The sequence below is a fragment of the Schistocerca americana genome, chromosome 7, assembly GCF_021461395.2.
Source record: "Schistocerca americana isolate TAMUIC-IGC-003095 chromosome 7, iqSchAmer2.1, whole genome shotgun sequence".
Classification (NCBI taxonomy): domain Eukaryota; kingdom Metazoa; phylum Arthropoda; class Insecta; order Orthoptera; family Acrididae; genus Schistocerca; species Schistocerca americana.
Genome location: NC_060125.1, coordinates 124,161,718 through 124,189,710, shown reverse-complemented (window position 1 = coordinate 124,189,710; position 27,993 = coordinate 124,161,718). Strand labels below are relative to the sequence as shown.

General features: G+C 40.6%; 1 protein-coding gene across 1 annotated transcript; it reads left to right on the top strand.

Annotated features, from left to right (window-relative positions):
- The first annotated feature begins 114 nt into the window (after positions 1–114).
- On the top strand, positions 115–26,011 carry LOC124622778 (protein ANTAGONIST OF LIKE HETEROCHROMATIN PROTEIN 1-like). Its single transcript, XM_047148570.1, has 3 exons — positions 115–236; positions 1,220–1,723; positions 25,954–26,011. The coding sequence occupies exons 1-3, from the start codon at positions 121–123 to the stop codon at positions 26,009–26,011; spliced, it is 678 nt and encodes a 225-aa protein (XP_047004526.1). The 5' UTR covers positions 115–120.
- Positions 26,012–27,993: the final 1,982 nt, after the last annotated feature.

Below are 27,993 nucleotides of genomic sequence, written 5' to 3'. Positions count from 1 at the left end.
CAGCGCAAATGTCGTTACTGGGTACATCCGATTGTAAGTCAAAGACTGGTGAAAGGGCAGTTTTACAAATTACACGAAGAGTTACAAAATCACCAAAATAAATTCTTTCAATACTATCGAATGAGTAAGAATAGTTTTGATACACTGCTTCAGACAGTAGGACCGAATATAACAAAACAAGATACGACATGGAGGAAGTGTATACCACCTGAGGAGCGCTTATCAGTGACTTTGAGGTGAGCACACATTATTTCATTCAACAGTTTTTATTGCCCTTTTACATTATTGATTAGATACATCAAGAGAATCGTTTCATTCAACAATTGTTGTTGCCATTTTACATTACTGATCAGATACATCAAGAAAATCACTACTGCAAGTCGAAACTGGCGATCTTGTTTCATTAGAGAACTGCAAAACCATGTTGCGCATAGAGGTTTCTGTGGTCTTGTTGCGGTTGTCTGGAGAGGGGCACACGAACAAATTTTGTGGAGGTTCCGTTTCATTTAGGACATTTGAAGAATACGGTTGAACGAATGAAGATGCTGGAGAGTAAGTTGCTTGAGTGGTGTTATAAGTCGCTTGAGTTGTGTTATAGCACATGTTCGGATGCTGTGGAAAAATCGGTGAAAGCTGATAATATCTGGCATTCCTCATCACATTCAGTATTTCTATTTTCGCGTAATGTTTCTGTTCTTCGTTTAACTTCGCCAGCATGGGGACAAGCATTAATGCAAAATTCTTATCCTCGTTAACTTCTTCTTTTTGTCTGTCTTGTAATATATTTAATAGAGATTCCTCGTAGGACGTAACCTTCTTGGCCCCTCTTTTCGTAGGATGTCGTACTTTTTTGCTCTGTGCAGTATCGTTGCTGTTTTGTGAAGACAAACTGGGGGGAGAAACTACTTCCTTGTTTCCTGTGCTACTGGGCATGATTTCGATGTTGCTGGTGGTCGGTCTGTCTTCCATCTGAGGGAGCAGAAATAACATTGCATCGAAGTATAGATATTTCCTCCGTTTTCTTGCAGCCTCGCCAGACGACGATTTTTTCTGTGATGCCAGTTCTCTCGCGAAGCAGTCCTTCAGATTTTTCCACTTCCTTTGAATTTCTTTACCTGTCATAAATGAAATTATCACTGTATATAATTTATTGTAAGTATTTACCTTAATACTTCTATGAGTAAATATTAATGCTGTTACTGAATATTATTTCTTCCAGATACCTTGCGACTGGAAATAGCTTTCGCTCATTACACTACGAATATCTACTGGGGGCCACTACAATCAGAGAAATTGTGAAGGATACATGCGAGCAGTTGTGGCAATGTCTAAAGCCTATTCATATGGCAGAAAAAACTGAAGATGATTGGAAGATTATTGCCAAACAGTTTTTAGACAGAACTGACTTTCCAAATTGCATTGGTGCTGTGGATGGGAAACATGTGAGACTGAAGAAGCCTGCTGACAGTGGCTCAGAGTTTTATAATTACAAAAATTATTTTTCGACAATACTTTTGGCCGTAGTGGACGCTGACTATTGTTTCACTGTGATAGACGTGGGCTCGTACGGAGCCAATGGGGATTCTAATGTGTTCAAGAAATCCAACTTCTATCAAAAACTGAAATCTAATCAGTTAAACATTCCAAATCCTCAAAAATTACCACAAGACGAGGAAGGAGAGCCTCAACCTTTTAATTTTGTAGGAGATGAAGCATTTGCACTGTCTAGACATGTTCTGCGGCCGTACTCGGGAAAAACCTGACAATGAAACAGCGTGTTTTTAATTATAGACATTGTCGTGCTCGTAGAATGGTGGAATGTACTTTGGGGATTTTGGCTAACAAATGGAGAATATTTCATCGACCTATGGATGTGGATGTTGGTTTTTCAGACATAATCATAAAAGCATGTTGTATTCTGCATAATTTCGTAAGACGAAATGACGGTGTACGAACTGAGGACGAGTCGTACGAATGCCTTCTGAAAGCCTGTGAGCCTGTAGGAATAAGAGCTGATTCGTGTGGTATGCAGATACGGGATTATTTTGCAAACTACTTTGTGACTCCACAAGGATCAGTATCTTGGCAATATGAAAAAATTTAAATTGTTGTAACTGTGATGTCTACATGAATGAATAAAATAAGTGAACCATGAAATACCTTTGTTAGTCTTTTCTGGTCCAGGCAGTTCAGTCCAGTTCCGAATTAGGCTGCAGCATACTTCTCCCCATAGTTTCTCTTTCAAATTTCGATCACTGTATTCTTTTAATTTCTTGTTGTAGAGAGCTGGTCGCTTTTCTACTTCTGCAATTAGTCTTTCTGAATCGACAACACAACCTACAATGTCATCCGTAGCGCAACTCCCGTTATCAGACATGCTGCTGGCGCACTGAACTTGTGTGTATGCAACACAGAGCGAGAGCGACTCACAGAAATCGCGTCGCTAGTGCGCGCGGGCCCATTCCAGTGCCTGTGAATCATTCCACACCTGCGACAATCGCGTCGCGCGTGAAATAGGGACGGTTGCGTCTTTTAAATCGCCGCTACTTTTTTGTCGCACGTGCGCGCGCTCCTATTCGAGCCACTGTGTTTCATTCTTGCGACAAATAAATCGCGCGACGGAAAATCGCCAGTGCGCGCCTAGCCTAAGGCTGGTCAGCTCCGTGAACAGGCAGCGGACATTTAAAAACAATTGATATGCAATACACAACAATGTAATTTAAACAATACTTGAAGAAATTACCAATCTACTAAATGCAGTCTACTGAATTCAAAGCAAATTTTACTGCAACTACTAAAGATCGTCACAAATTGATTAATGTCGGCTGAAATTAAGGAAGCTTGGCTACGGCTAACGAAATTTTAACTTACGTTACTGATGACTGCCTTGGGCGTTCCAACTAGATTTTCGAACAAATTCGGTTAAAAAAAATCTCTCTTCCGTAATTTTCTCTGAATATCTCGTTTCTTTCGCTCAATGTAAATTTTATTGGATGGCGTTTGATGTCATGTACCAAATAAAAAGCACAAGATTAGCTACAATTATTTATGAATATTTCCACAATGCCTATCTTACATAAATTTTTATTCCTTTAAGTTTTTTTTTTTTTTTTAATTCGGGTCCCTGTTCGGGCGCCAATTATAACGATATGTTTACGTAATGTGTATACATAAACATACAGTTATAAATGTCCCCGTTCGTAGCCGCTAATTATAACAATATGTTTACTTTTGTGCTGTAACATATAGCTATAATCAGCGGTGGAAACATATTTGCGAACGCCGACCGTGTGCGGCTGTTTCTTGTTGGATCGTCTGATCAGTCGGAAGTTGCATTGCGGAAGAGAGTAAATGCCTATTCAAAATATAATTATTTTTGGATAGCTCAACATGAATTTCCTAAGGGACCGTAGTTTATCATGCATTTACCAATAGAATATGGCGCGGAGAAAATATTTCGCCACATACAACTTCCGTCCGATTTCGACGAAAGAATTCGTGACTGTGAACTCTCTATTTGGCAGAAACATAAAGAAAATTAAATAACTTCATGAAGGAGTGAGACATAGATTCTATATTAAATAAATAGCCCATACACCAGTTCCATTTAAATCTGAATTTATGGCAATTAATAGACGAACTGACACTGCAATGAAGGATTTAACATGGATGCCGTTCTGACTGGCACTTCTCGTAATGAAAACAATTCCTTTGACGTTTTCACATACACGTCGCACAATAAATCTACTGCTAGGCACTTTTAGTATTACACATTTACTTTACACTAAAACAATATTATTTTTAACGATAATAATACGGCGGCAAGTCATGCGCGTCCGACACAAGTTACAGGAGACAAGAGAAGAATGAATAACTGTTCATCGAGAATATCTCGTACCTAAAAAAAAAAAAAAAAAAAAAAAAAAAAAAAAAAAAAAAAAAAAAAAAAAAAAAAATGTGTAAAAGTGTTCTTCTTCTGTCCGTTTTTCGCGCCGCGGTTTTCAAAGTCAATACCTCACTGCATCTCTGACGGCGCTTCGACAATAAACAAGTTACGTCACAGGTCGTTCACCTTTTGCATTCTCGCAACATTATTTGCTAACTGTAGCTGTTGCCGAGCGACTGCTCGATTAGTGAATGATTTAAAATGATAAGGCAATCACATAATGTTATAATGGCCACCACCAAACTGTGGCCAAGAGCAAAATGGACCACTCTACAGCACAATATGCACTTGAACAAAGCTCGCTTGATTTTAATGGCTGCTTCACAACCTGGACCATCTGAATCTTCCCCTCGATCACCAGCTTCTCTGAACTTCAGAGATAGGAGTTATCCATACAACTTATCCTTTGTTCTCATAGTCACCCGTGCCTGAATCTCAGATCCCTGCAACCTCTACCCAACAGTTTCCTCTTCTTCCGTACTGTCACCCCAACGTTATTCATGTCCACCAGACAGTGTTTTTTCTCTTCATCCCTATTATGCTATCCCTGCCACTTCCCTGCCCCATTCCCAATTGCTGCTTTCATTCAAGACAACAGTTGCAGTCAACCTAAAGTCACCAGAGATAGTGGCCATGGGTGTGCGAGCTGTGCCTGCCTGTCTGAATATGTGTTTTTCTTTCTTTTTTGAAGAAGGCTTTGGCCAAGAGCTAAGTGTATGAGAGTCTTTTCATTGCACTTGTCTTCAACTAGACATGGTATTGTTACGGTGAGTAGCACTCTATCCTTTTCAGAAATGTTGTAGGCCGATAATTTTTTTTTTTTTTTTATCTGCCACTATCATCGTCATCACTACTACTACTACTACTACTACTACTGCTGCTGCTGCTGTTATTATCAATATTAGTGGCAGCACGTGCAGTAGTAAATACTGTCAGCATTAACTTTATTGGCTTATAGTCAGTATTATTTACTCATACTGCCAGTCCAGACTCTCAGATCATTTTAATACACACTGGTGGACGTAATGCATTGCTCGCAAGACATCCAATATAAGCAAATCCATTGCACTACAACTGGCGAGAATTTTAGGCTTCTAAGTTTGACACATAAAATGTCAAAGTCGACAGGGTCAAAGACTAAACTGTAAGAAGCACATGATAGTCACATGTTACGCATCTTTGGCAAGTTTTAGGTCTTCAGTTACCTTTATTAAGGCAAATATTGTGTTGCAATGTTTACAGAAGCCTGATTTGTATTTGTCTAGTACACTGGTTGTGGTTGGGTAGTTGGTTATCTAGTTGTGGACAATATATTCTAATGCCTTGGATAATGCAGGAAGAATGTAAATATGTTGGTAATCAGAGGGTGCTGTGGCAATGTCATTTTTAGGCAGTAGCTTAACTAGACCCTGTTTCCAGGCCTCAGAAAAAAACACTTGTGGTTAAAGAGTGGTTGCAAATATCTGTTGTAGTGGACAATAGGAGGTCAATAATATGGTTCATGATTTGGACTGTGATGTCATTGTGTCCAGTAGATGCTGATCTGGTATGTGTGACGGCTTTTTTGACAGTATTGCACATAACATGCTGTTAATAACATTTTTCATGGCTATAGTTGTTTACTCCCATGATTTAATCAATGAGTCTCTGTTTAATATGTGATCCAGCTGTGGCTGTAGGTAATATGAGGTACTAGTTCACTTCTTTCGTGAGGATGGTTGCATCAGTTGGAGTTTTTACTTTGCGTATACCAAGACCATGCAGGTTTTCTTGTAGGGCAGCTATTCTGTTTCTGTTGTCAGTTAATATACAGGCATGACTCAGAATAAGATTTTCAGGCATGAGGTACAGTTTGTATGCCACATAAGACAATTATCGTGTCAATGAAGAATGTGTATCAGAACAATTAAGATGGCTCTCAGGCTATAATTATAGCATGGGAAAATGGAACAACATCCCTCAGGTAAAAACTATAATCTTATATTGTGGAGAACTGGATGAAAACAACTGAGCAACGTGGCACAGTGGCCAGCACACTGGATTCGCATTTGGGAGGGTGACTGTTCAAATCTGCATTCAGCCATCCAGATTTAGATTTTCTATGATTTTCCTAAATCACTCCAGGTAAATGCTGGGATGATGCCTTGAAAAGGCATGGCCAATTTCCTTCCCCATCCTTGACCCAATCCAAGCCTGTGCTCCATCTCTACTGACCTCAATGATGGGGGGATGTTAAATCCAATCTTCCTTCCTTCCTTCCTTCTGAATGAAACAGAAAAAATTGATGGTTTTGCAAACCAACTGTTGCTATCACTGATTTCTCATGATATTTATATAAAGAGAGCAGTCAGTTTTGCATCTGAATGTGTCATCCTACAAAATTTTACTATTTCCAAAATCTAAGCAGAAAATTTAAAAAAATGTTGTGAACCTAAGAATTGTATGAACAGATAAAAGACAGAAATAATTCCCCATCACAAACTGTACCCAATAATATGTAAAGGGATAAATGGCCTGTTGGACCTTGATCAAAAATAGGGGAGGAGTTTTTCAATTTTTGGGGTCACAGGCTGTTGGTCCAAGTATGTGATGCTGTATCCTACTGATGTGGTAAATTCACGTATTATGACAAAAAATGTTTTTATTAACCCAGCACTTGCACATCTTTCTACAGTTTCAGTTTTGTCTCAAAGCGTACCAAACACACCAGCCAATTCGGCAGCAAAGTAGGAGTCTCAAATACTTGGTGGAGTGCATGTGCTTCTACAATGCATATTCATCTGTTGATGCACCTACAAGCATGGCTCTCCTTGGATATGAGGCAAACATAAGCATACCACTGAGAATCAAATCCAGCTCGAGGAGTATGTAAAACTTTCTCAGTTTTTTGTCGCATCAATTCAGGATAAAATCTTGAGCTTTCAACAATAACCTCCATCTTCATCATCATCATCATCATCATCATCAAGAGCAACTGACTGTCTTCACTGCTGACGTGGTGGCCTTATATAGCCCTTGGATGGCTTCTGATTGGTTGGCTTGTAATTGGTCAGTGATTACGTACTGCTGTCACAGACAGTGTTAATGTCTGCGCTGGTGGCGTCACCACTTCCATGGGAATGCAAACACTGCAAGGAGTGTCTCTGCTGCTGCTCTGCATCGAGTGCTCATTTCCATGCACTGCTCAGATAACATCCGTTATCAAGGTTAAAGCTCTTCTCACTCATTCTTATTTCAACAGCCTCCTTAATAATATAATCCCAGTATGTGGAGACATGGGACAAAATTTTTGTTTCATTAAACAGTTTTGTTAGTGAAGCTGTGCTCTACAATTGCTGATTTCTCTAGTTCTCTATTTTTAATATGCCATTAGTGTTCTGCATAGCAGTCGGAAATGGTAAAACTGGTCTGCCCTTTCACACTCACAGGGGATATTATAAATTCCAGGGACCCTGAGGCCAAGATTGTCCGTAACAGGGTGCATCATCTCCTTAATTTTCTTAGGAGGATGAAAAATCAGTCTTATCTTCTGCAGACCCAGGGCTCTTCCTATTTTACTAGATGTAGCGCCACAAAAAGGATGAACCGCAATCAGTGGTTCATCCTGTATGTGCAGCATTTTCACGTTTCCTTTCCTTGGAGAATGCTGCCTTTATATCTCATGCACCATAGTGATTCTTTCTGAACACGGACTTCAGATGGTTAATCTCGGACTTTGAGGGTCCTTGTCAGAAATAGTTTCCCCCCTATATACTAATGTGTCCAAAACAGCATTCTTCTGAACAGGGTGGTGGAAACTCTGTACATTTACATACAAATTGGTATGTGCTGGCTTGCATTACACAGAGTGGCCAAGATGCCCATCTACCTGTCGTTGTACTAAAACATCTAAGAATGGCAACCTTCGTCCTTCTCCATCTCGACAGAGAACCGGATGTTCAGATGCATGCCTTTCATGTGTTCCAAGAATTGTTTGAGAGATTCTGCGCCATGTGGCCAGGCCATAAATGTATCGTCAACATAACGATAAAATAAGAATGGGTGGAGGGGAGCTAAATTTAATGCATGTTCCTAAAAATTCTCCACAAAAAAGTTAGCCAATGATTGAGACAATGGAGAGCCCATCCCCATACCGTCTGTCATTTCATAAAATTTACTACTATACAAGAAGTAGGTAGTTGTCATCACATGCCTGAACAACTTTATAGTTTCAAGAGGAAAAATATCCACCAGCATTTTCAAAGTGTCCTCCACAGGAACATTTGTGAACAGTGATACCACATCCAGACTGACTAAAATGTTATTTGGAGCAACTCTAATCTTCTGATTTTCTCAGTGAACATCTGGGAGTTTTTGATGTGATGTTCACAACGGCCAGCTATAGGGGTCACCAACTTTGTAGGTAGGAGAACCAATTGCACTGACGATAGGTCTGAAGGGAACATTATCCTTGTGGATCTTCAGTAGTCCATACAACCTGGGAGGTCTAGGAGCTCAACTCTGAAATTTTTTGTAACGTCACCTGCTAAACTGGAATTCTTCAGTAGCTCCACAGTTTTTCTGCTGTATGTCAAAGTTGGGTCCCATTTAATATATTTGTACATACTGTCCTCCAATAGTGACGTAATTTTGCTATGATATTTGGTAGTATTAAGAATGATGGCTACATTTCTTTTGTCAGCTGGTGATACGACAAGGTCTACATCCCTTCAAAGTAAATGAAGCCCCCCCCCCCCTCTCTCTCTCTCTCTCTCTCTCTCTCTCTCTCTCTCTCTCTCTCTCTCTCTCCCCCCCCCCCCCCCCCCCCCCTCTACTGATATTGGATCTGGGAGATGCAGCCGAGGCCAAAAAGCGACTGGCAATAAGTCTCACTTCATTGGGATTTTCCTGTGCAAGATGCCACACCACCTGTTCTCCTCCACTGATAAGATCCATGATGCGTGTAGTATGTGGTACAGGAGCAAAATTCAAACCTTTAATGAGGCCCGAGATGGCTCCTTGTCCAGGTTCTTGTCCGACAGGTTGATGGCAGTGCATGCTGTTTCATACGATGACTCCGGTCTCTGTGTAGCACCAAGACACTCAAATTTCTTTACCTGTTTAGCTGATGTATTGCTAAGAAGAGCTCTTTGATGAGCAGCCATCGTCATATCAACCGACTCCCAGTCAAAAGGTGAGAGAACTGTAGGTAGCAAAAGATGGCAACTATATAAACTGCGTGCATTAAAATCCAGTTCGTACCTTGTGTGTCGTAACCATTCTTTGACCATCACTCGGCTGGTCTTCCATAATATATTCTTCATTACAACAGACCTGATATGGTGTTTAACCACAGCAGACATAGACACAATCTCCTTACCTTGACAGCATTGCAGAAATGCCAAATTACTCCGCAACTGCGCATATTTGACATGCAACTCCTGTTTACGAACCTGTCATGCAATGTCCTCCACGTACAGCTCTTCCTTCTTGTGGCGCTGTATCCAGTAAAACAGGGAGTCCTGGGTAGACGAGATATCAGACCAATTTTTCATCATCCTAAGAAAATTAAGGATAGTCTCGGCTTCAGGGTCACTGGAATTTGTAATATCCCCTTTGAGTGTAGAAACATAGGTCTGACCATTCATACCATTTCTGTGCAGGACACCAACAGAGAACTAGAGAAGCCAGCAATTGCAGAGCACAGCCTCACCAACAAACATAAAATACTATCTGATGAAACAAAAAGTTTGTATCATGACTCCACATACTAGGATACTGTTATTAAGGAGGCTGTTGAAATAAGAATGAGAGAGAAGAACTTTAACCATGATAACAGTTATTATCTGAGTGGTGCACAGAAACGAGCACTCAATGCAGAGAAGCAGCAGAGACATTCCTTGCAGCGTTTATGTACCCATGTAAGTGGTGGCACCACCAGCACAGACATTGACACCGTCTGCGACAGCAGTACGTAATCGCCGGCCAACCATGGCCCGGCCATCCGCAAGCCACCCACAGGCTATATAAGGCCACCACAGCAGCAGTGAAGACAATCAGTTGCTCCTGACAATGACAATAATTTATTTATTTATTTATTTATTTGATTAGCCATCCGTAGACATTTTGCAATGTATGGATGTTGTCAGTTTGGATACAGTGATTTTTGCAGATACATTGACTCTTTTATATGCATTTACAGAGTATACAAATACAATGACATTTATCACTTAAATTACATTCAAACAATTAAATATTCACTTATTGTTTAGAAACAGTGTTCCTGAAAATATAGTTTAAGGGTTTTCTGTAACAGTACATGTTGTTAATTTCTTTGATGTCCTGTGCAGCTTGTTATACATTTACAGAATATACAATACAATGTCATTATGTCACTTAAATTACATTCAAACATTTAAATATTCACTTACTGTGTAAAAACAGTGTTCCTGAAAATATAGTTTAAGAGTTTTTCTGAAACAGTACATGCTGTTAATTTCTTTGATTTCCTGTGGCAGCTTGTTATACAATTTTACACCCTGATACAAGAAACTTTTTTGGGTCTTATGCTTGTTTCTCCTATCTAGATGAAGGCAGTGGCTTGTTCTTGTGCTATAGCTGTGTAAAATGCTGTTTGTACTATAATTCACTATATTTTTCTTTATATATACTATAGTGTGGAACATAAATAAACAGGGAACAGTTAGAATACCAAGTATTTTGAATAGTTCTCTGCAGTGAGCCCACTTACTGCTTTTAGTTATAATTCTCACTGCTCTCTTCTGCACTTTAAAAACTGTTTGTAAGTTGAGTACATTATTTCCCCAGAAAATTATCCCATAGCTTATGACTGAATGTACATAGCTAAAATATACAGTTCTTAGACATTCATCGCTGCATACTGAGGAGAGAACTCTAAGTGCGTAACACGTTGTAGATATCTTTTTTGTGAGTTTTTTAACATGTTCACTCCACCTAAGCTGGCTGTCAATATGCAACCCTAGGAATTTTGTGGTGGGCACTTCGTCTACAGAGGTGTTATGTAGCTTTAACTTTAGGGGACTGTTTTTTCTGTTTATTCTAAAGCGTATGCTATTTGTTTTCTTAATATTTAAGGTCACTTTATTCTCTGTAGACCATTTGTAGACATCTTTCAGTGATTCATTACAATTTTCCAACATTTGTGCTGATGTCTCACTGGTGATTATAATATTGCTGTCATCGGCAAACAATATCTTCTCTCCATGTCGGATATATTGTGGAAAGTCATTTATATAAATCAAGAACAACACCGGACCCAGCACACTTCCCTGAGGGACCCCAATATTAATATGCTGTGGATCTGACAGGTGTTTTTCTATGAACTTTGATCTACTGGAGACATGCGAGATCTCTACCCACTGTACTCTATTTTTAAGGTATGAATGGAACCATTTGTTGATTACCCCTCTTACTCCTAGTGCTTCTAACTTAAGTAATAGATTCTGGTGGTCAACTGTATCAAAGGCCTTTGACAGGTCAAGGAATATGCCAGATACATAGTTGCCTTCATCCAGTGCTTCTAGAACCACTTTAGTGAAATGTGCTATTGCCATTTCTGTATCTCTGCCTGGTCTGAAACCAAATTGGTCATTTGAAAGAAGGTTGTATTTGTTTAGATAGCTCATAAGTCTGTTCTTCATTATGGACTCTATTATTTTGGAAAATGATGACAGTAGGGCAATTGGCCTGTAGTTCTCAATGTTTTCTACATCATCTTTTTTGTGTAGAGGTAAAATTTTTGCATGTTTCAGATAATCAGGGAAACAACCGGCTTTGAAAGATTCATTTATGATATTGGTTAGGGGGGCTTTGATACTATTTATGCATTTTTTCAGCACAGACATTGGAATTTCATCTAAACCTGCTGAATTTTTGCTCTTTAATTTCCTTACCACATTACATACTTCTTCCTCAGTAGTGGGTAGCAATACCATTGAATTTGATGTATATTCCCGTGTTCGTGGATTATGAGATTTTGAAAAATTTTCCTGTAACTTTGTAGCTATACTACTAAAGTAAGAATTAACAAAGTTTGCTAGTTCTTTTGGGGTACTTGTTAGGTTTTCTTTGTTCCTGATTTGGGTGTTTATTTGCCTTTGTGTTGCTGTTCCTGTCTCTTGTTTCACTATAGTCCATGTAGCTTTACTTTTATTTTTAGCTAGATTTATTAGTCTATCATTGGCCTTTTTTTTTTGGAACATTGAGCACCTTCCTATAGATTTTTTTGTAGTTTCTGTAGTAATGAAGAAAATCTGGATCACTGTTGTTGTTTTTTATAGAGTTTAGGTATTTAAAAGTTTGGGCAGATTTTCTAATTCCTGTGGTAATCCACTTATTTTTGGTGGATGTTCCAGTAGAACTTAGTGCTTTGGGGAAGGCTTCTTCGAATATTATCTTAAACTCCGACATGAATTTGGAGAATTTCTGATTCACATTATTTTCTGAATATACTTCTTCCCATCTTTCATGTCTTAATTGTAAGCAAAATTTTTGTATTGCTGCATCTGAGTAGACTCTTTTAAACATGTGGAGGTTTACTGGTTTTTCTACAGAAGCTTTTACTTTTATGATTTGGCATAAATGATCTGACAGTCCAAGATTTTTGACAGTTATGACACAGTTTTCCCCACCTATATCTGTAGCTACATGATCAATGGTAGATGTTGAGTGTTTGGTTATTCTTGTTGCACAATTAACTAAAGAGGACATGCCAAAACTATTCAGAATATTCAGAAAAGTGTTACTGGTTTCATCTGCCTTAGCTGTGTTAATGTTTAAGTCACCACACAAGAGTATATTACTTTTCAGGGATGACACTTGTTCTAGGCTTTGCATAAGTTTTGAAAACAATGTTTCTAAATCACCACTGGGAGAACGGTATACACATAGTACAATTAGTTTTTTGGGCATATCTACAGCTGGTATCTCTACTGCTGACACTTCAAAATGCTTGTCTACACTTAGTAGGATAATATCATTCCTGACTTTAAATGAAATACCACTCTTAACAAAAATACATGATCCTCCACCTTTCATTGAGTTTCTGCAATAAGAACAAGCTAGTACATATGAGGGCAAATTTATGTATTGAATTTCATTGACTTTGCACCAGTGCTCTGTGATGCAGATAACTGGACTGTCTAAGGATTGTAACTCAACTTCTAGCTGTTGCACTTTGCTTTTTATACTCTGAATGTTTTGGTGAAGCACTGTTAGAGATTTAATGTTACTTATCTTGAATTGGCACAGCAAGAAAACTGAGAATGTTTTGCATATCAGTGTTGTCACAAAGGACTTTGTTCTCTCATAGCTCAAGTAGTCATGAACATACAGCTGGCCACTCATGTACAAGAACCCATTTGCCCAGTATGGTGAAGGCCTCACAAGGGCCTTCACAGACAGACAATACCCCCAAACATAGTCCACAAATATATTTCCCATAGCTTATCTTCACACAGGCCCAATCCTCCCACCATCCCCAAGTGTTAGCTACAACGGAGCACCCCTTTCGTCACCCAATATCACCCCAGATTGGAACAACTGAACCATATCTTTTGCCAGCACTTTGATTCTCTCCCATCCTGCCCTGAAATGAGGGGTATCCTATGCAGCCTTTTGCCAAAGGTATCATATCCCTGTGACAGACCATGATTGCAAGACCTGCCCAATCCCTTCACCTAGCACTTCCTATTCCAGCCCTGTCACAACCTTATCCTTATCCTACCACATCAGAGGCAATGCCACCTGTGAAAGCAGTCATGTCATGTGCCAACTCTGCTGCAAACACTGCACAGCCTTTTATATTGGGATGACTACCAACTAGCTGTCCACCAGGTTGAATAGCCACTGCCTAACTGATATCAGAACAATGGTACAAAATGCAGCTGAGCACAACATGCTCAATTTCAATGACTGCCTCCCAACCCAAGCCATCTGGATCCTTCCCTCCATCACCAGCTTCTCTGAATTACACAATGGGAGTTATCCTTACAACACATCCTTCGCTCCCATAATCATCCTGACCTCAATCTCAGGTCTCTGCATCCTCCATCCAACAGCTTCCCCTTCTTCTGTACTATCACCCCATCCCAATTTATGTCCTTACTTTGCCTTCAGCATGTACTGCTTCCAACCAGCCATGACAATTGTGCCAGCCCATATACTTCCCATCTCTCCCTCTGACATTCCTAGCTGGCAAACTGGCCACCTCCCTCCAAGCCGCTAGCCACCCACCCCCTAATCCCTCTCCCTGCCTTTCATCTCCCTCTCCCTCTACCCACTGCATGTGACACTACCCCCACCACAACCAGTTCACCTGCTGCAAAATAATATTGGAACTGTCAGTCCAGCCCGTATCATGTAGGAGCATAGATAGGCGTGCGTGTGGAGACAGTTTTCCTTCTTTAGTATGAGCTTAATTACAACTAAGTGCTCCTGCTTTTCAATGAGTGGTCTCCTTTGATCCTACAGACTACGCTAACAGACACACATGATAGGCACATTTATTACCAGAATATTACCTCACTAAAGTATAGGCCTTGCACAAGTTAAGATCTTACACAGAAAGTTGTAGAAAATGTTTATATGCCTGGAGGCATAGATAGGATGAGGGTGCTATGTGAACAATGGATTAAATTAAAATGTAGCAAAAAGAGTTAAGCAGTGCAACCTTGACACTTCCAACCCAGGTTTCCAAATAGGAGATACAGGATTTGTCAAGTTACATCATCACGATTCAAATCTGGAGAAGGAACAAAGCAAGTTCTTTCACAAGCTTCCTGATTAAGATACTACCCTCAGAAGCCACAGACCTTGCCAAGGTGGAGTGACTTGTGTGTCCCTATGATACAGATAGCCATACCATAAGTGCAACTACATTGGAAGGGTGTCTGTGGAGGGACAAAAACCTTTATAGTAGTTACAGGAGCACCAGCTGGATGGTTGGCTGGGGCAAGCTTGTAGCATCAGTACATCAGTCAATATAGCCTTGTTATGTTGGTAATGTAGAAATCTGAAAGCAAAGGGGAAACTACAGCTGTTATATTTCCTGAGGATGTGCAGCTCTACTTTATGGCTTAATGGTGATAATATCCTCCTGGGTAATATATTCCACAGGTAATATAGTCCCCCATTCAGATCCCCCTGGTATGGAATACTAAGGAGGAGGATGTCACGAGAAGAAACACAAGTTACATTCTGTGGGTCAGAATGTGGAATTTTGGATCCCTTAACTGGGTAGGTAGGTCAGAGAATTTGAAATGGGACATGGAAAGAGATTGGTGAAGAGGCACAGCAGGAGGAATAGGACTTCTGGTCATGTCAGTATAGGATTGTCAACACAAAATCAAATAAAAGTAATGCAGGCGTGGTCATAATAATAAATAAGAAAACAGGAATGTAGGTAACCTGCTATGAACAGCAGGTTGATGCCACGTTACATGCAAAGCCAACACCAACCATATGAATACAAACTTATATACCTACTAGCTCAACAAATGGTGAAGAGATTGAAAGAATGCACGATGAGATAAAAATTATTTGAACAGTTAAAAGAAGCACAACTTTAATTGTGATGAAGGACTGGAATTCAATAGTAGGAAAAGAATGGGAAGGAACAATAAAATAACATGGACTGGGAGAGAGATATGAAAGGGGAACCCACTTGGTAGAATTTTGCACTGAAGACAATTTAATAGTTGTTAAGATTTGGTTTAAAAATTGTGAAAAGGTTATGCATGTAGAAGAGTCCTGTGGATGCCAGAAGGTTTCAAACAGATTACATAATATTAAGATATAGTACTGTATCCATATATACTAGGGTTGGAACGTAAATAATCAAATCAAAGTCACAAGGACTTAAGGCCAGGGAGTATGGTGGATGGTACAGTACTTCCCAGTCCCATCAACCGAACAGAGCAGCCACAGCTTGCACTGTTTGCGACCATGCACTGTCGTGCAAAATGATGGGTGGGTTGCGCAGAAAGTGTTGCCACTTCTTTCGCAAAGCTGGTCACAGGTGATGGTGACTTTGATATGCTTCCGAAGGTGTAGAAACCACTTCGTGACATTCGCTTCAGAACTGTTCCAGAGATTCGACAGGCAGTAGACCACTCCATTCGCACCATCAAGAGAACAGTCTCTGCTAACAGACACCTTCCACATTGCTGGCAACGGGTTCTACACAACGCTGATGACTACTTTGAAGGACAGTAACAGGTCAAACATGTAACTCTTTTGTATTGGTTGTGAATAAATAGTTGCCATTATTTAAATTCCAACCCTCATAGTACACCCTAGAAACTCAGAGATATTAATATACAATCCGACTGCTGATATCCTTCTCACCATAACTTGACCATCGGTAATAAACACTGGACAAGCAGAAGCCTCCGTGGTCACTGACAATAAATACGGGTTGGGGTAAATAAAAGTGGTCCAGAGAACAGACTTCCAGGGTACAAAGAAACCCAGCAGAAAAGGAAATACAGTACTAACTTAACTATAGCAGGTGTTGAAAGTGATCATTCATCTCTTCGCACTTTTGGGCTCTGTTCAGCAAGCTGGTGAAGGCGGATCAAAGCTGGACTGCTGGAATTACTGCACTCTCGTCCAAAATGCAGTTCTTGAAGACTCAGAGGATTACTGCGATACACATTAGACTTCAGGGCTCTCCACACAAAGTAATCTCACATTGATAGACTGACCTCTGCTAACAACTCTGTCAAGCATGAAGATTGTGTAAATGTGCTCCACGGTTTGGCCAGCTGCATGGGCAGTTGCTCCATCCCGTTGGAAGTAACTGTAGGTCTTTTCCTCCTCTGGTAATGCTGCCACAAATGGTTTCAAAATGTTGGCAATGCAACACACCAAAATCAGCTCTGAGGAAAGAAGATGGGACCAATAACACAGCATGCAGACACTGCACACCGGACCCCAACCTTCTGATCATGCAATGGTGTTTTGTGGAAGTTACGAGGGTTCTCCACTGCCCAGACCTTTGATTCCGACAACACTACATACAAAGTTTGCCACGGTAACCCCATTCTTGATGTCCAGGCGGAGCTTCAAGGAATCCTCAGAACCTTAGGCCCCCTACAAAACCTTTCACCTGCCTCCATCAACCTCCTGACCCCACCGACACCCTGCACCCCTACCTTCTACCTTCTTCCTAAAATTAACAAACCCAATCATCCCGGCCACCCCATTGTAGCTGGTTACCAAGCCCCCACAGAATGTATCTCTACCTACGTAGATCAACACCTTCAACCCATTACATCCAGTCTCCCATCCTTCATCAAAGACACCAACCACTTTCTCGAATGCCTGGAATCCTTACCCAATCTGTTACCCCCAGAAACCATCCTTGTAACCATTGATGCCACTTCCTTATACACAAATATTCCTCACGTCCAGGGCCTCGCTGCGATGGAGCACTTCCTTTCACGCCGATCACCTGCCACCCTACCTAAAACCTCTTTCCTCATTACCTTAGCCAGCTTCATCCTGCCTCACAACTTCTTCATTTTCGAAGGCCAGACATACCAACAATTAAAGGGAAAAGCCATCGGTACCAGGATGGCCCCCTTGCACGCCAACCTATTTATGGGTCGCTTAGAGGAAGCCTTCTTGGTTACCCAGGCCTGCCAACCCAAAGTTTGGTACAGATTTATTGATGACATCTTCATGATCTGGACTCACAGTGAAGAAGACCTCCAGAATTTCCTCTCCAACCTCAACTCCTTTGGTTCCATCAGATTCACCTGGTTCTACTCCAAATCCCATGCCACTTTCCTTGACGTTGACCTCCATCTGTCCAATGGCCAGCTTCACACGTCCGTCCAAATCAAACCCACCAACCAAGCAACAGTACCTTCATTATGACAGCTGCCACCCATTCCACATCAAACGGTCCCTTCCCTACAGCCTATGTCTTTGTGGCAAACGAATCTGCTCCATTCCGGAATCCCTGAGCCATTACACCAACAACCTGAAAACAGCTTTCGCATCCCGCAACTACCCTCCCGACCTGGTACAAAAGCAAATTACCAGAGGCACTTCCTCATCCCCTCAAACCCGGAACCTCCCACAGAAGAACCCCAAAAGTGCCCCACTTGTGACAGGATACTTTCCGGGACTGGATCAGACTCTGAATGTGGCTCTCCAGCAGGGATACGACTTCCTCAAATCCTGCCCTGAAATGAGATCCATCCTACATGAAATCCTCCCCACTCCACAAAGAGTGTCTTTCCGCTGTGCACCTAACCTTCGTAACCTCTTGGTTCATCCGGATGAAATCCCCAAACCACCTTCCCTACCCTCTGGCTCCTACCCTGGTAACTGCCCCCGGTGTAAAACCTGTCCCATGTACCCTCCCACCACCACCTACTCCAGTCCTGTAACCCGGAGGGTGTACACGATCAAAGGCAGAGCCACGTGTGAAAGCTCCCACGTGATTTACCAACTGACCTCCTACACTGTGAAGCTTTCTATGTGGGAATGACCAGCAACAAACTGTCCATTCGCATGAATGGACACAGGCAGACAGTGTTTGTTGGTAATGAGGATCACCCTGTGGCTAAACATGCCTTGGTGCACGGCCAGCACATCTTGGCACAGTGTTACACCGTCCGGGTTATCTGGATACTTCCCACTAACACCAACCTGTCAGAACTCCGGAGATGGGAACTTGCCCTTCAGTATATCCTCTCTTCTCGTTACCCACCAGGCCTCCACCTCTGCTAATTTCAAGCTGCCGCCACTCATACCTCACCTGTCATTCAACAACATCTTTGCCTCTGTACTTCCGCCTCGACTGACATCTCTGCCCAAACTCTTTGCCTTTACAAATGTCTGCTTGTGTCTGTGTATGTGCAGATGTGTCTGTGTATGTGCAGATGTGTGTGTGTGTGTGTGTGTGTGTGTGTGTGTGTGTGTGTGTGTGTGTGCGCGCGCGAGCGAGAGAGTGTATACCTGTCCTTTTTTCCCCCTAAGGTAAGTCTTTCCGCTCCCGGGATTGGAATGACTCCTTACCCTCTCCCTTAAACCCCACATCCTTTCGTCTTTCCCTCTCCTTCCCTCTTTCCTGACGAAGCAACCGTTGGTTGCGAAAGCTTGAGTTTTGTGTGTATGTTTGTATTTGATTGTGTGTCTATCGACATGCCAGTGCTTTCATTTGGTAAGTCACATCATCTTTGTTTTCAGATATATTTTTCCCACATGGAATGTTGCCTGAACCACCTGTTTCTTAGGCAAATACATCCTTTTAGAATGGGAAGAGTTACCCCAAAATATAATACTATATGACGTAAGCGAATGAAAATAAGCTTAGTAGACTAATTTTCGTGTCGAATGATCACTCACTTCAGATACTGTTCAAATAGTAAAAATGGCAGCATTAAGGCCCTGAACAAGATCCTGAATGTGGGCTTTACATGACAGCTCACTATCTATCTGAACACCTACAAATTTGAACTGTTCAGTTTCAGTAATCATATGCCCATTCTGTGAAATTAAACCGTCAGGTTTTGTTGAATTGTCTGTTAGAAACTGTAAAAACTGAGTCTTACTGTGATTTAGCATTAGTTTATTTTCTACAAGCCATGAACTTAGGTCACAAACTGCTCTAATTGAAACTGAGCCAATGTTGCACACAACATCCTTTACTACCAAGCTAGTGTCATCAGCAAACAGAAATATTTTAGAGTTACCCGTAATACTAGAGGGTATATCATTAATATAAATAATGAATAGGAATGGCCCCAACACTGATCCCTGGGGCACCCCCCCCCCCCCTTCCCCACGTGACCGTGCCCCATTCAGACCCCACATCACAACCATTATCAACATTGTGAACAAATAACCTTTTGCTGTCTGTTGCTAAAGAGGTGAACCAATTGTGAGCTACTCAATGTATTCCGTAATGGTCCAACTTCTGGAGCAATATTTTGTGATCAATACAATCAAACACGTTAGCTACATCAAAAAATATGCCTAGAGCTCGAAACCTTTTGTTTAACCCATCGAGTACCTCACAGAAAAAAAGAGGATATAGCATTTTCAGTTGTTCAATGACTTCTAAAGCCGGACTGTACATTTGATAGCAAATCGTATGATATAAAATTATCAATTATCCTTACATACACAGCCTTTTCAATAACTTTAGCAAGCACTGATTGCATATCCCTTTCTCCCTTTTTATAAAGCAGCTTTACTCCCGAGTACTTCAATCGTTCAGAAAACTGACCATTCCTAAAGGAAAAATTACAAATATGGCTAAATACAGGGCTAACATGTGCAGCACAGTACTTTATTATTCTGCTAGGCACTCCATCATAGCCGTGAGAGTCCTTAGTCTTCTGTGATTTAATTATTGACTTAATCTCTCTCTTGTCTGTATCCCAGATGGATATTTCAGACATTAGTCTTGGAAAGGCATTTGCCAAAAAAGTTATGTGATTCCCTGTAGAAACTAAATTTTTATTTAATTCACCAACAATGCTCAGAAAATGATTGTTAAATATTGTACATACATTTTATCAGTAACAGAAATATTTTTACTGTGAACTGACCTAGTAACCTTTTAAGCACCTTAATTATACTGTTTGTAATGGGCAACTGTAGCTTGATTGTGACTATTTCCAACATTTTGATATAATTCCCACTTTGTTCTACAAGATATCCTTATCCCACTAGTCAGCCATCTGGGCTGCCTATTACTGCTAGTACCTCATTTAGAACTTTGTAATGGAAAGCAACTCTCAAAGAGCATGAGAAATGTGTTAATGAAAGCATTATATTTATCATCTATGTTATCAGCACTATAAACATCATGCCACTCGTTCCTTGACAAGGTTTAAAAAAACTCTCTATTGCTGTTGGATTAACTTTCCTACATAGTTTGTAATTAAATGTGACATTTGTTTGAATACTAAAGCCTTTTAGTGTTAAAATTTGTGCACTTGTCATTCACCCTTTTACTAACAGAATGCCCATTTAGTAACGAAGAATGAATGAAAATATTGTCTATTGCTGTGCTACTGTTCCCCTACACCCTAGTTGGAAAAAACACCATCTGTATCAAATCGTATGAATTTATGAGATCTACCAACATCCTTTTACTTGCATCATCATATACAAAATTTATATTGAAGTCGCAACATATAACTAATTTCTGGTACATCCTACAAAGTGAACCAAGAACCCTCTCTAGCTTGAGCAGAAATGCTCTGAAGTTAGAGTTAGGGGACCTATAAACAACAACAATTAGAAGTTTAGTTTTACTAAATTCAATTGCCCTGCACAACATTCAAATATCTTTTCATTGCAGTGCTGTGATATCTCTATGGACTCAAATGGAATATGTTTTTTATGTACAGAGCCACTCCCCCTTGAAAAACAGCCAGCTAATCTGTATCCTGGTAAAGGAAGCCTCGGAATTGTCAAATTATTTAAGTGTTGTTCTGATATACCATTAATTTCAGAGTCAACATACATAAGCAGTTCAGTAACTTTAATACCTCTTATATTTTGATGAAATATGCTAATTCCTTCTATAATTGGAAACATTACATCCTCAGAAGGTGAGCCCTTAGTTAGAGGGACTTCCTTTAAGCAGATACACTTATCAGCTGACTTCAGTCTAAAAAAGGTGCAGCTCCAACACCAACTGCTACAGGAATTTTTCCATTAGTAATCCCACCCCCACCACCCATTACACTGTCACCTATAAACTTTGCCAGCCTCCCCTTCCCATACCTATTGAGGTGCAGGCCATACCTAGTGAATCCCGATCTACTGGCACCACTGAGATGTGACCCATGCCCTCTGCCGTCAGAACTCTCCCCAACCCCATGTTAATGCACCTGACAGCTGCATTAAGATGAGGCCGATCATGACGCTGAAAAAGTTGCATGAAATGCGCATTAGCGCCACGAGTTTGAGTAGCTATCTTTACATCATATTCACTGCTCCTATCAAGACTGTTCCCTGCTCCACCCACTATCACTACCTGATCCTCCTCCATAAAATTCCTACATAACTCCCCTATGCTGTCAGCCACCTGAACCAACCCTGCACTAGGTTATGCTATGCTGGTGACCTGGTACTCACTTCCCAACACTTCCTGCAACTGCTAGCCCACACCTCTACCATGTGAACTACCTAGCAGCAGAACCTTCTTCTTTCTGTTAGACTTTGCAACTGACCTAGGCCTCCTAACTGCTGAGGACTGCTGCATGTTCCCCACATCTACAGTTACAAGAGGCTCCTCTCCATTCAACTCTGACAGTTGGTCAAATCTATTGCATATACATGAAGTACAACTGTCTGAATACCTCGTCCTCCTAGTTGCCTTCTTGCCAACTGCCATTTCCCATTCCCAACCACCCTTCACCCTCCTCAACATATCTAGTTCCTTCTTTGCGCGTTGTAACTGCGCCTGAAGGGCACAGATCTTATGCTCCTGTTCCTCTAACAACTTATTTCTACTACAGATTCTGGATTCCCAGGAGAGGAATTCGCTAGAATGCCCACTGGCTTCCCCAGTGCATTTCCCCCCCCCCCCCCCCCCCAATTAAAATACTTTGAACAAATCTCACACCATGACAGAGCACACACTTCTCACTCATGGTAAAATTTTACAGTTTGCGAAAAAACTGTATGTCTACGTTACCGAAGTTCTGTTATACCAGTAGAACTATTTATAGAATTAACAATAGTGGTGTCGAAATTCTCTGTCTTCTAAGAAAGCAACTACTTATATTAATACTACTGCAACACAGCTAGTACCAATACCAACAAAACTTCACAAAATTATTATCTAAAACCAAAAATTCAAACAGCCACTGGAACACTCAACAAAGTTAAAACACTGAATGAAAATTTTACTGAAATATTTCACTTGAAACAATAAGAAACATCAGCTGAAAACTAAAGCACAAAATTTACTAAACGACTTCAACGCACAGAAAACTCAGAATTATTTTCCTACATTTATCACATGCCACCTGAAAACTGATCAGATAATCTCATGTATATAACCAGCCATCCAAGGCATAGATGGCCTGTGCCAGCTGAGCTACAGTCCTGGACATTGGCCATCTCTTCAAGCTGTCAAACTGTCATTGGCTGCAGCCACAGCACTGCCAACCACAGTCTCATAGGACTCTGCCATCAGCATGCTCCTCGAGCTGCCTCACCCCTGCCTTGTGCCATCACCGATTACCACCAGCCACAGCCTCATTGGATTCCAGTTCTCTGCCGTATGCTCCACAAGTTACTACGCCACAGCTGTGTGCAGCCGCCATTTGTTACTGACCACGGCTTTGCTGGATACTACCTGCCATAAGTCTTCAAGCCACCCAGCCATCACCAGGTGCAGCCATCGCTCATCACTGACCACTGCCTTGTTGGCATTCAGCATTCATAGCCACTGTGAGAAATTCTTGTGATCAAATCCAGATCCTGTGAAAACTTCCTATTGGTAGGATGCATTGGTAATCTTGCAGTGCATCTGTCCAATAGTGGCACTATTTTCTTGTGTGGACAAACTCCATGTTAACAGTTGTTCATGTTCAAACAATGGAAAATCCAGGGTGGAATGTAACAATATTATGAAAAGGAAAGTAGCTACTCGCCATATAGCAGAGATGCTGAGTCGCAGATAGGCACAAGAAAAGGCTGTCACAAATATAGCTTTTGGCCATTAAGGCCTTCGTCAAAACTAACAATCTCTCTCTCTCTCTCTCTCTCTCTCTCTCTCTCTCTCTCTCACACTCACACACACACACACACACACACACACACACACACACACACACACACACTGCAGTATCTGGCAACTGAAGTCCAACTAAACAACAGAGGGGAGAGGTAGCGGAAAAGGAGGAGTAAACAACTGGGTACAATGGTGGAATGACAGCTGTGTAGTGCTGGAATGGGAACAGGGAAAGGGCTGGATGGGTGAGGACAATGACTAACAAAGATAATATTTCTGCTATCCCCCATTGAAATTTGACTATCTGACAATTTTATATAAAGACAAGGATTACCCTTTAAGTAATATCTGTAACCCTATTTTATCAGTCAATAAGAAACAATGGTCCTTTGTTCAACCATCAGAATAAATTTTTATTAATTGATTTTGGCAGTTTGACAACTGGAGCACTTTTGTTCATTTGTGCTAAAGGTCAGTTACAATGATTTCTTGTGCATGTGCTGTTGGCCTCCCACAGTACATAAAGGAGCTGCTGCACTTAAATTCAGTTCCATGAAGTTCATGCAACAGCGTAATCACCTGAAGATGACAGCCAGGTGGACCACAGAAATATTGTGTCACTTTTATGAAAAGGATAGTTGCTACTCACCATATAGCGGAGATTCTGAGTTGCAGTTATGCACAACAAAAAGACTGTCACAAAATAAGCTTTTGGCCAACAAGGCCTTTGTTCGTCATTGTCCTCACCCATCTAGCCCCTTCCCTGTTTCCATTTCAGCACTACACAGCCCTCTATTCTACCAATGCACCCAGTCTTTTCACTTCTCTCCTTTCCTGCTACCCTCAACCTCTCCTCTGCCCTCCGTCTAACCTCCTGACTGCACCTAGGTGCCTTACCCTCTCCCAACCTCGTCCTTTCATGCTCTCCAGCAGCACATCAGCTTCCCTCACTCCTACCCTGCTATCCCTCCCCGTCCCCATCCCAACCTCCTCCTTCCCCACACTCAGTTGCTCTCCCACCATGCAATGCTGCTGCTGCTGCTCATAGTGTGGCTTCAGCTGCCAGAGACTGTGGTCACGTGTGTGTAAGTTGGATTTGTGTGTGTTTGTGTATTTTTGACAAAGACCATATTGGCCAAAAGCTCATTTTGTGACAGTCTTTTTGTTGTGCCTATCTGCAACTCAGCATCTCCATTATATGGTGAGTAGCAATTATCCTTTTCAAAATATTGTTACAGTCCATCCTGGTTTTTCCATTGTTTGAAATATCGTGTCAAGATGACTTCACGATCCAGCTGCAGACCTGAGATGAATATCATTGGTTATTATGGTGGGGAAGCCTACATAGTGGCAACATTGTGTGGTATTGACCAAAAATAATTAGATCTAGGAATTTTAAGTGCTACATATTAAATGTTTTGTTACTTGAATGGCTGTAAATGACACTTTGCAAAAAATACATTAAATAAATGCACCTAACGTGATTTTGTTGCATCTTTTTTTCAGTGTAAGCAAGCTTTGCTGCAATTTTTCTTTTTCTGCACCTTCAACTCATATGAGAGATTTTGTTTACTCTGTTTCTGAAATCAACTGCTGAGCTTAAAATAGCTGCTCTTCCTACGCATGTACTCAAAAGATGATGCATTATTTTCATTTTTGAAAAGTAGTAAAAAACAGATACATTCCACTGGACCTCAGGAGGAGTTATTCTGAAAATTTGCATTATTTTATTCAGAATAATTAGTTTTTGGTCATTGTTAATGGTAAGCAAATACCACTAACATTTCATTGACAGATTTCCATACATCATTTACTTTTTTTTTCTTTTTTTGGAAGAATACTGTAAAGTGCAAACTTTGCCCGCCCCCCTCCCCCCCTTTTCCCTCACCCACTGTGAGTTGCTTTCCAGCTGAATACCTTTCTTCTAGATTATAACTTCGCATAAATTTTTCACACTATTGAGATTTGGTCTCCTTTTTAGCCTGTTCATCTGAAGTGTTCATACATCCCTATCAGGAAACTTCAGCCTTATTAGATCCCCTGTTTAGCCCATCACGAAACATGTATTGTTGAAACTTTGCATCATGGTAACATGGTTTTCTCAAGAAATCATGGTAACAATTGTGTGGTTTTCACCCATCCTCTGCTCAGGGGTCCCACTAAAACATTGAGTACATATCTGTTCTGTGCATCAATGCTATTGTCTAGGATAAAATACACTGCATCTGCATGTACTATTCAGGTGATTTGTGACTTTTTTCTTCATATACAGGCTGAAGACTCATCAAGAAGAGACTTTCGAACCCACTTCTTCAAATACAATTTCATAGTGAAACAGTATAGCTTGGAAAGGGAAATACCATGCTGCAAATACCACCTCTGTGTCATAAAAAATTTATTTCTACTCTTCAAACTTGGAGATTGAAGTGCCTCACCAATAAACTCCTGCCTCACGATACAGTTGCCATGTTGTACTTCCTTATTCTTGGCATGCTTTTCACATGCTGCTGAGCACAATTTTGTTACTGCTTCTTATAAATTCTCACTGAAATATTACAAATTATGCACCTTACTAAAGATAAGGCTAGAAACTTATCTGACGTCTCCTTTTCACTCTCTTCCTAACTCATGCTCATTTCCAGAAAGAGAAAAATGTATTCAAGAATATTTTGCAGGAATATTTTTTACTCTACACATATGCTGAAGAAAGAAATAGAATTTGGTAATACAAGACACTATAATGTCACATCATAATGAAGAACAAATCTGTGGGGGCGTGGGGGGAAAGCAAAAGATTGAATAAGGTATGCAAGAGAAAATGGACGAATTCTAACTCTTCTTCTTCTTCTTCTTCTTCTTCTTCTATGAAGCAACAATGAATGAATGCCCACATATATTATTAATATGAATCAGTTTTAAAAATTATGAACATACCTGGCAAGGCAGACTATTTAAGTACATCAGTTCTACAAATAGTTGCTATGCTGATTATTTTGCAGAGTGCCTGTCTCGTGACCACTCCTGAGCAGAAGCAATATGGGGCTCAGTACATTAAACACAGCAGTGAAGTAGTGAATATAGCTTGTGTGACTTTTAGTGCTCTTCTGTCTGTATGATTTTTGTAATTTGCCTACAAGATACCAAAATCCAAAATGGACACTGGGAAAATGAATGACACTGTTTAACAGTTTAGTAGTACAGTCTTCAAGGGAATCAATCTGTTGTAAAGTGCATGTTTGTAACATCTCAATCACAATTTATAAAAAAAATTGTTTAATTGGATAGATAAAAAAATCTACTCACCAAGTGCCGGCAGAATGCACATGTAAAAGACTGTTGTAATTGGCATGCTTTGGTAGCCAGTGGCTCCTCCTTCAGGCTGAAGGGTTGAAGGGGAAGGAAGAAGGGTGAAGGAAAATGACTGGACAAGTCTAGGAAAAGGGGTACAGGGAAAGGGGTAGATTTTGGGAGGATAGATCTAGGAAAAGGAGTACGGGGAAAAGGATAGATTTTGGGAAAGTCAGCCAGACCCCAGGTCAGAGGAGACTTACCCTTTTCCTAGACCTCTCCAGTCCTTTTCCTTCACCCTTCTACCTGAAGGAAGGGCCACTGGTTCCAAAAGCTTGCCAATTACAACAGTCTTTTATATGTGTGTTCTGCCGCCGCTTGGTGAGTAGATTTTTTATCTATCCAATTACATAATTTTGGCAATTTATAACAAGCAACGATGAAGTCATATTCAGCCATATATGGAAATTGCAAAGAATGTGAAGAATAATTAACTACAGCATGACAACATTAGGGTGAGACAGAAGTTTACTGGCGAGACACTAGCATCTCCAAGTTCAAGTAGTAGAAATTAATTTTTGATACAGAGGCAGCTTTTATAATATGTGGTATTTCCCTTTCCAAGCTCTACAATTCTATTATGAAATTATGTCTGGAGACGTAAACACTAAAGTCTGTTCTCAATGAGAGTACTTGAAAAAACACATACAGTGTGACTCACCTAAAACTTGCCCCACAAATATTGCAGAAATGGAAAGTGCTATCGTGTTACTGCTTTCGTTGACTGGATTGGTAGTCAGGGGCTCATACTGGTAGCCAATCAACAGACTGTAATAATGCTGAGAAAAGTACTTTTTTTTGTAAACACACACTTTTTAAATGTAAAAAAGTCTATTGATATAAAAAAAACTACAAGCAGGGTACAGTAGAATGTCAGTAGTATTTGTTGTAGGATTCTAGTACAAGTCATTCACAACATATATTTTGAAAAGTTCCCACACTGACGCTTGTACAATACCTGTGT

Bases quoted from the DNA above. Each gene is read 5' to 3' on its own strand.
- LOC124622778 (XM_047148570.1), top strand. From the start codon at position 121: ATGAGTAAGAATAGTTTTGATACACTGCTTCAGACAGTAGGACCGAAT. The intron at 237-1,219 runs GTGAGCACACAT...TATTTCTTCCAG, and splicing joins CGCTTATCAGTGACTTTGAG to ATACCTTGCGACTGGAAATA. The intron at 1,724-25,953 runs GTCTAGACATGT...CTTCATATACAG, and splicing joins GGAGATGAAGCATTTGCACT to GCTGAAGACTCATCAAGAAG.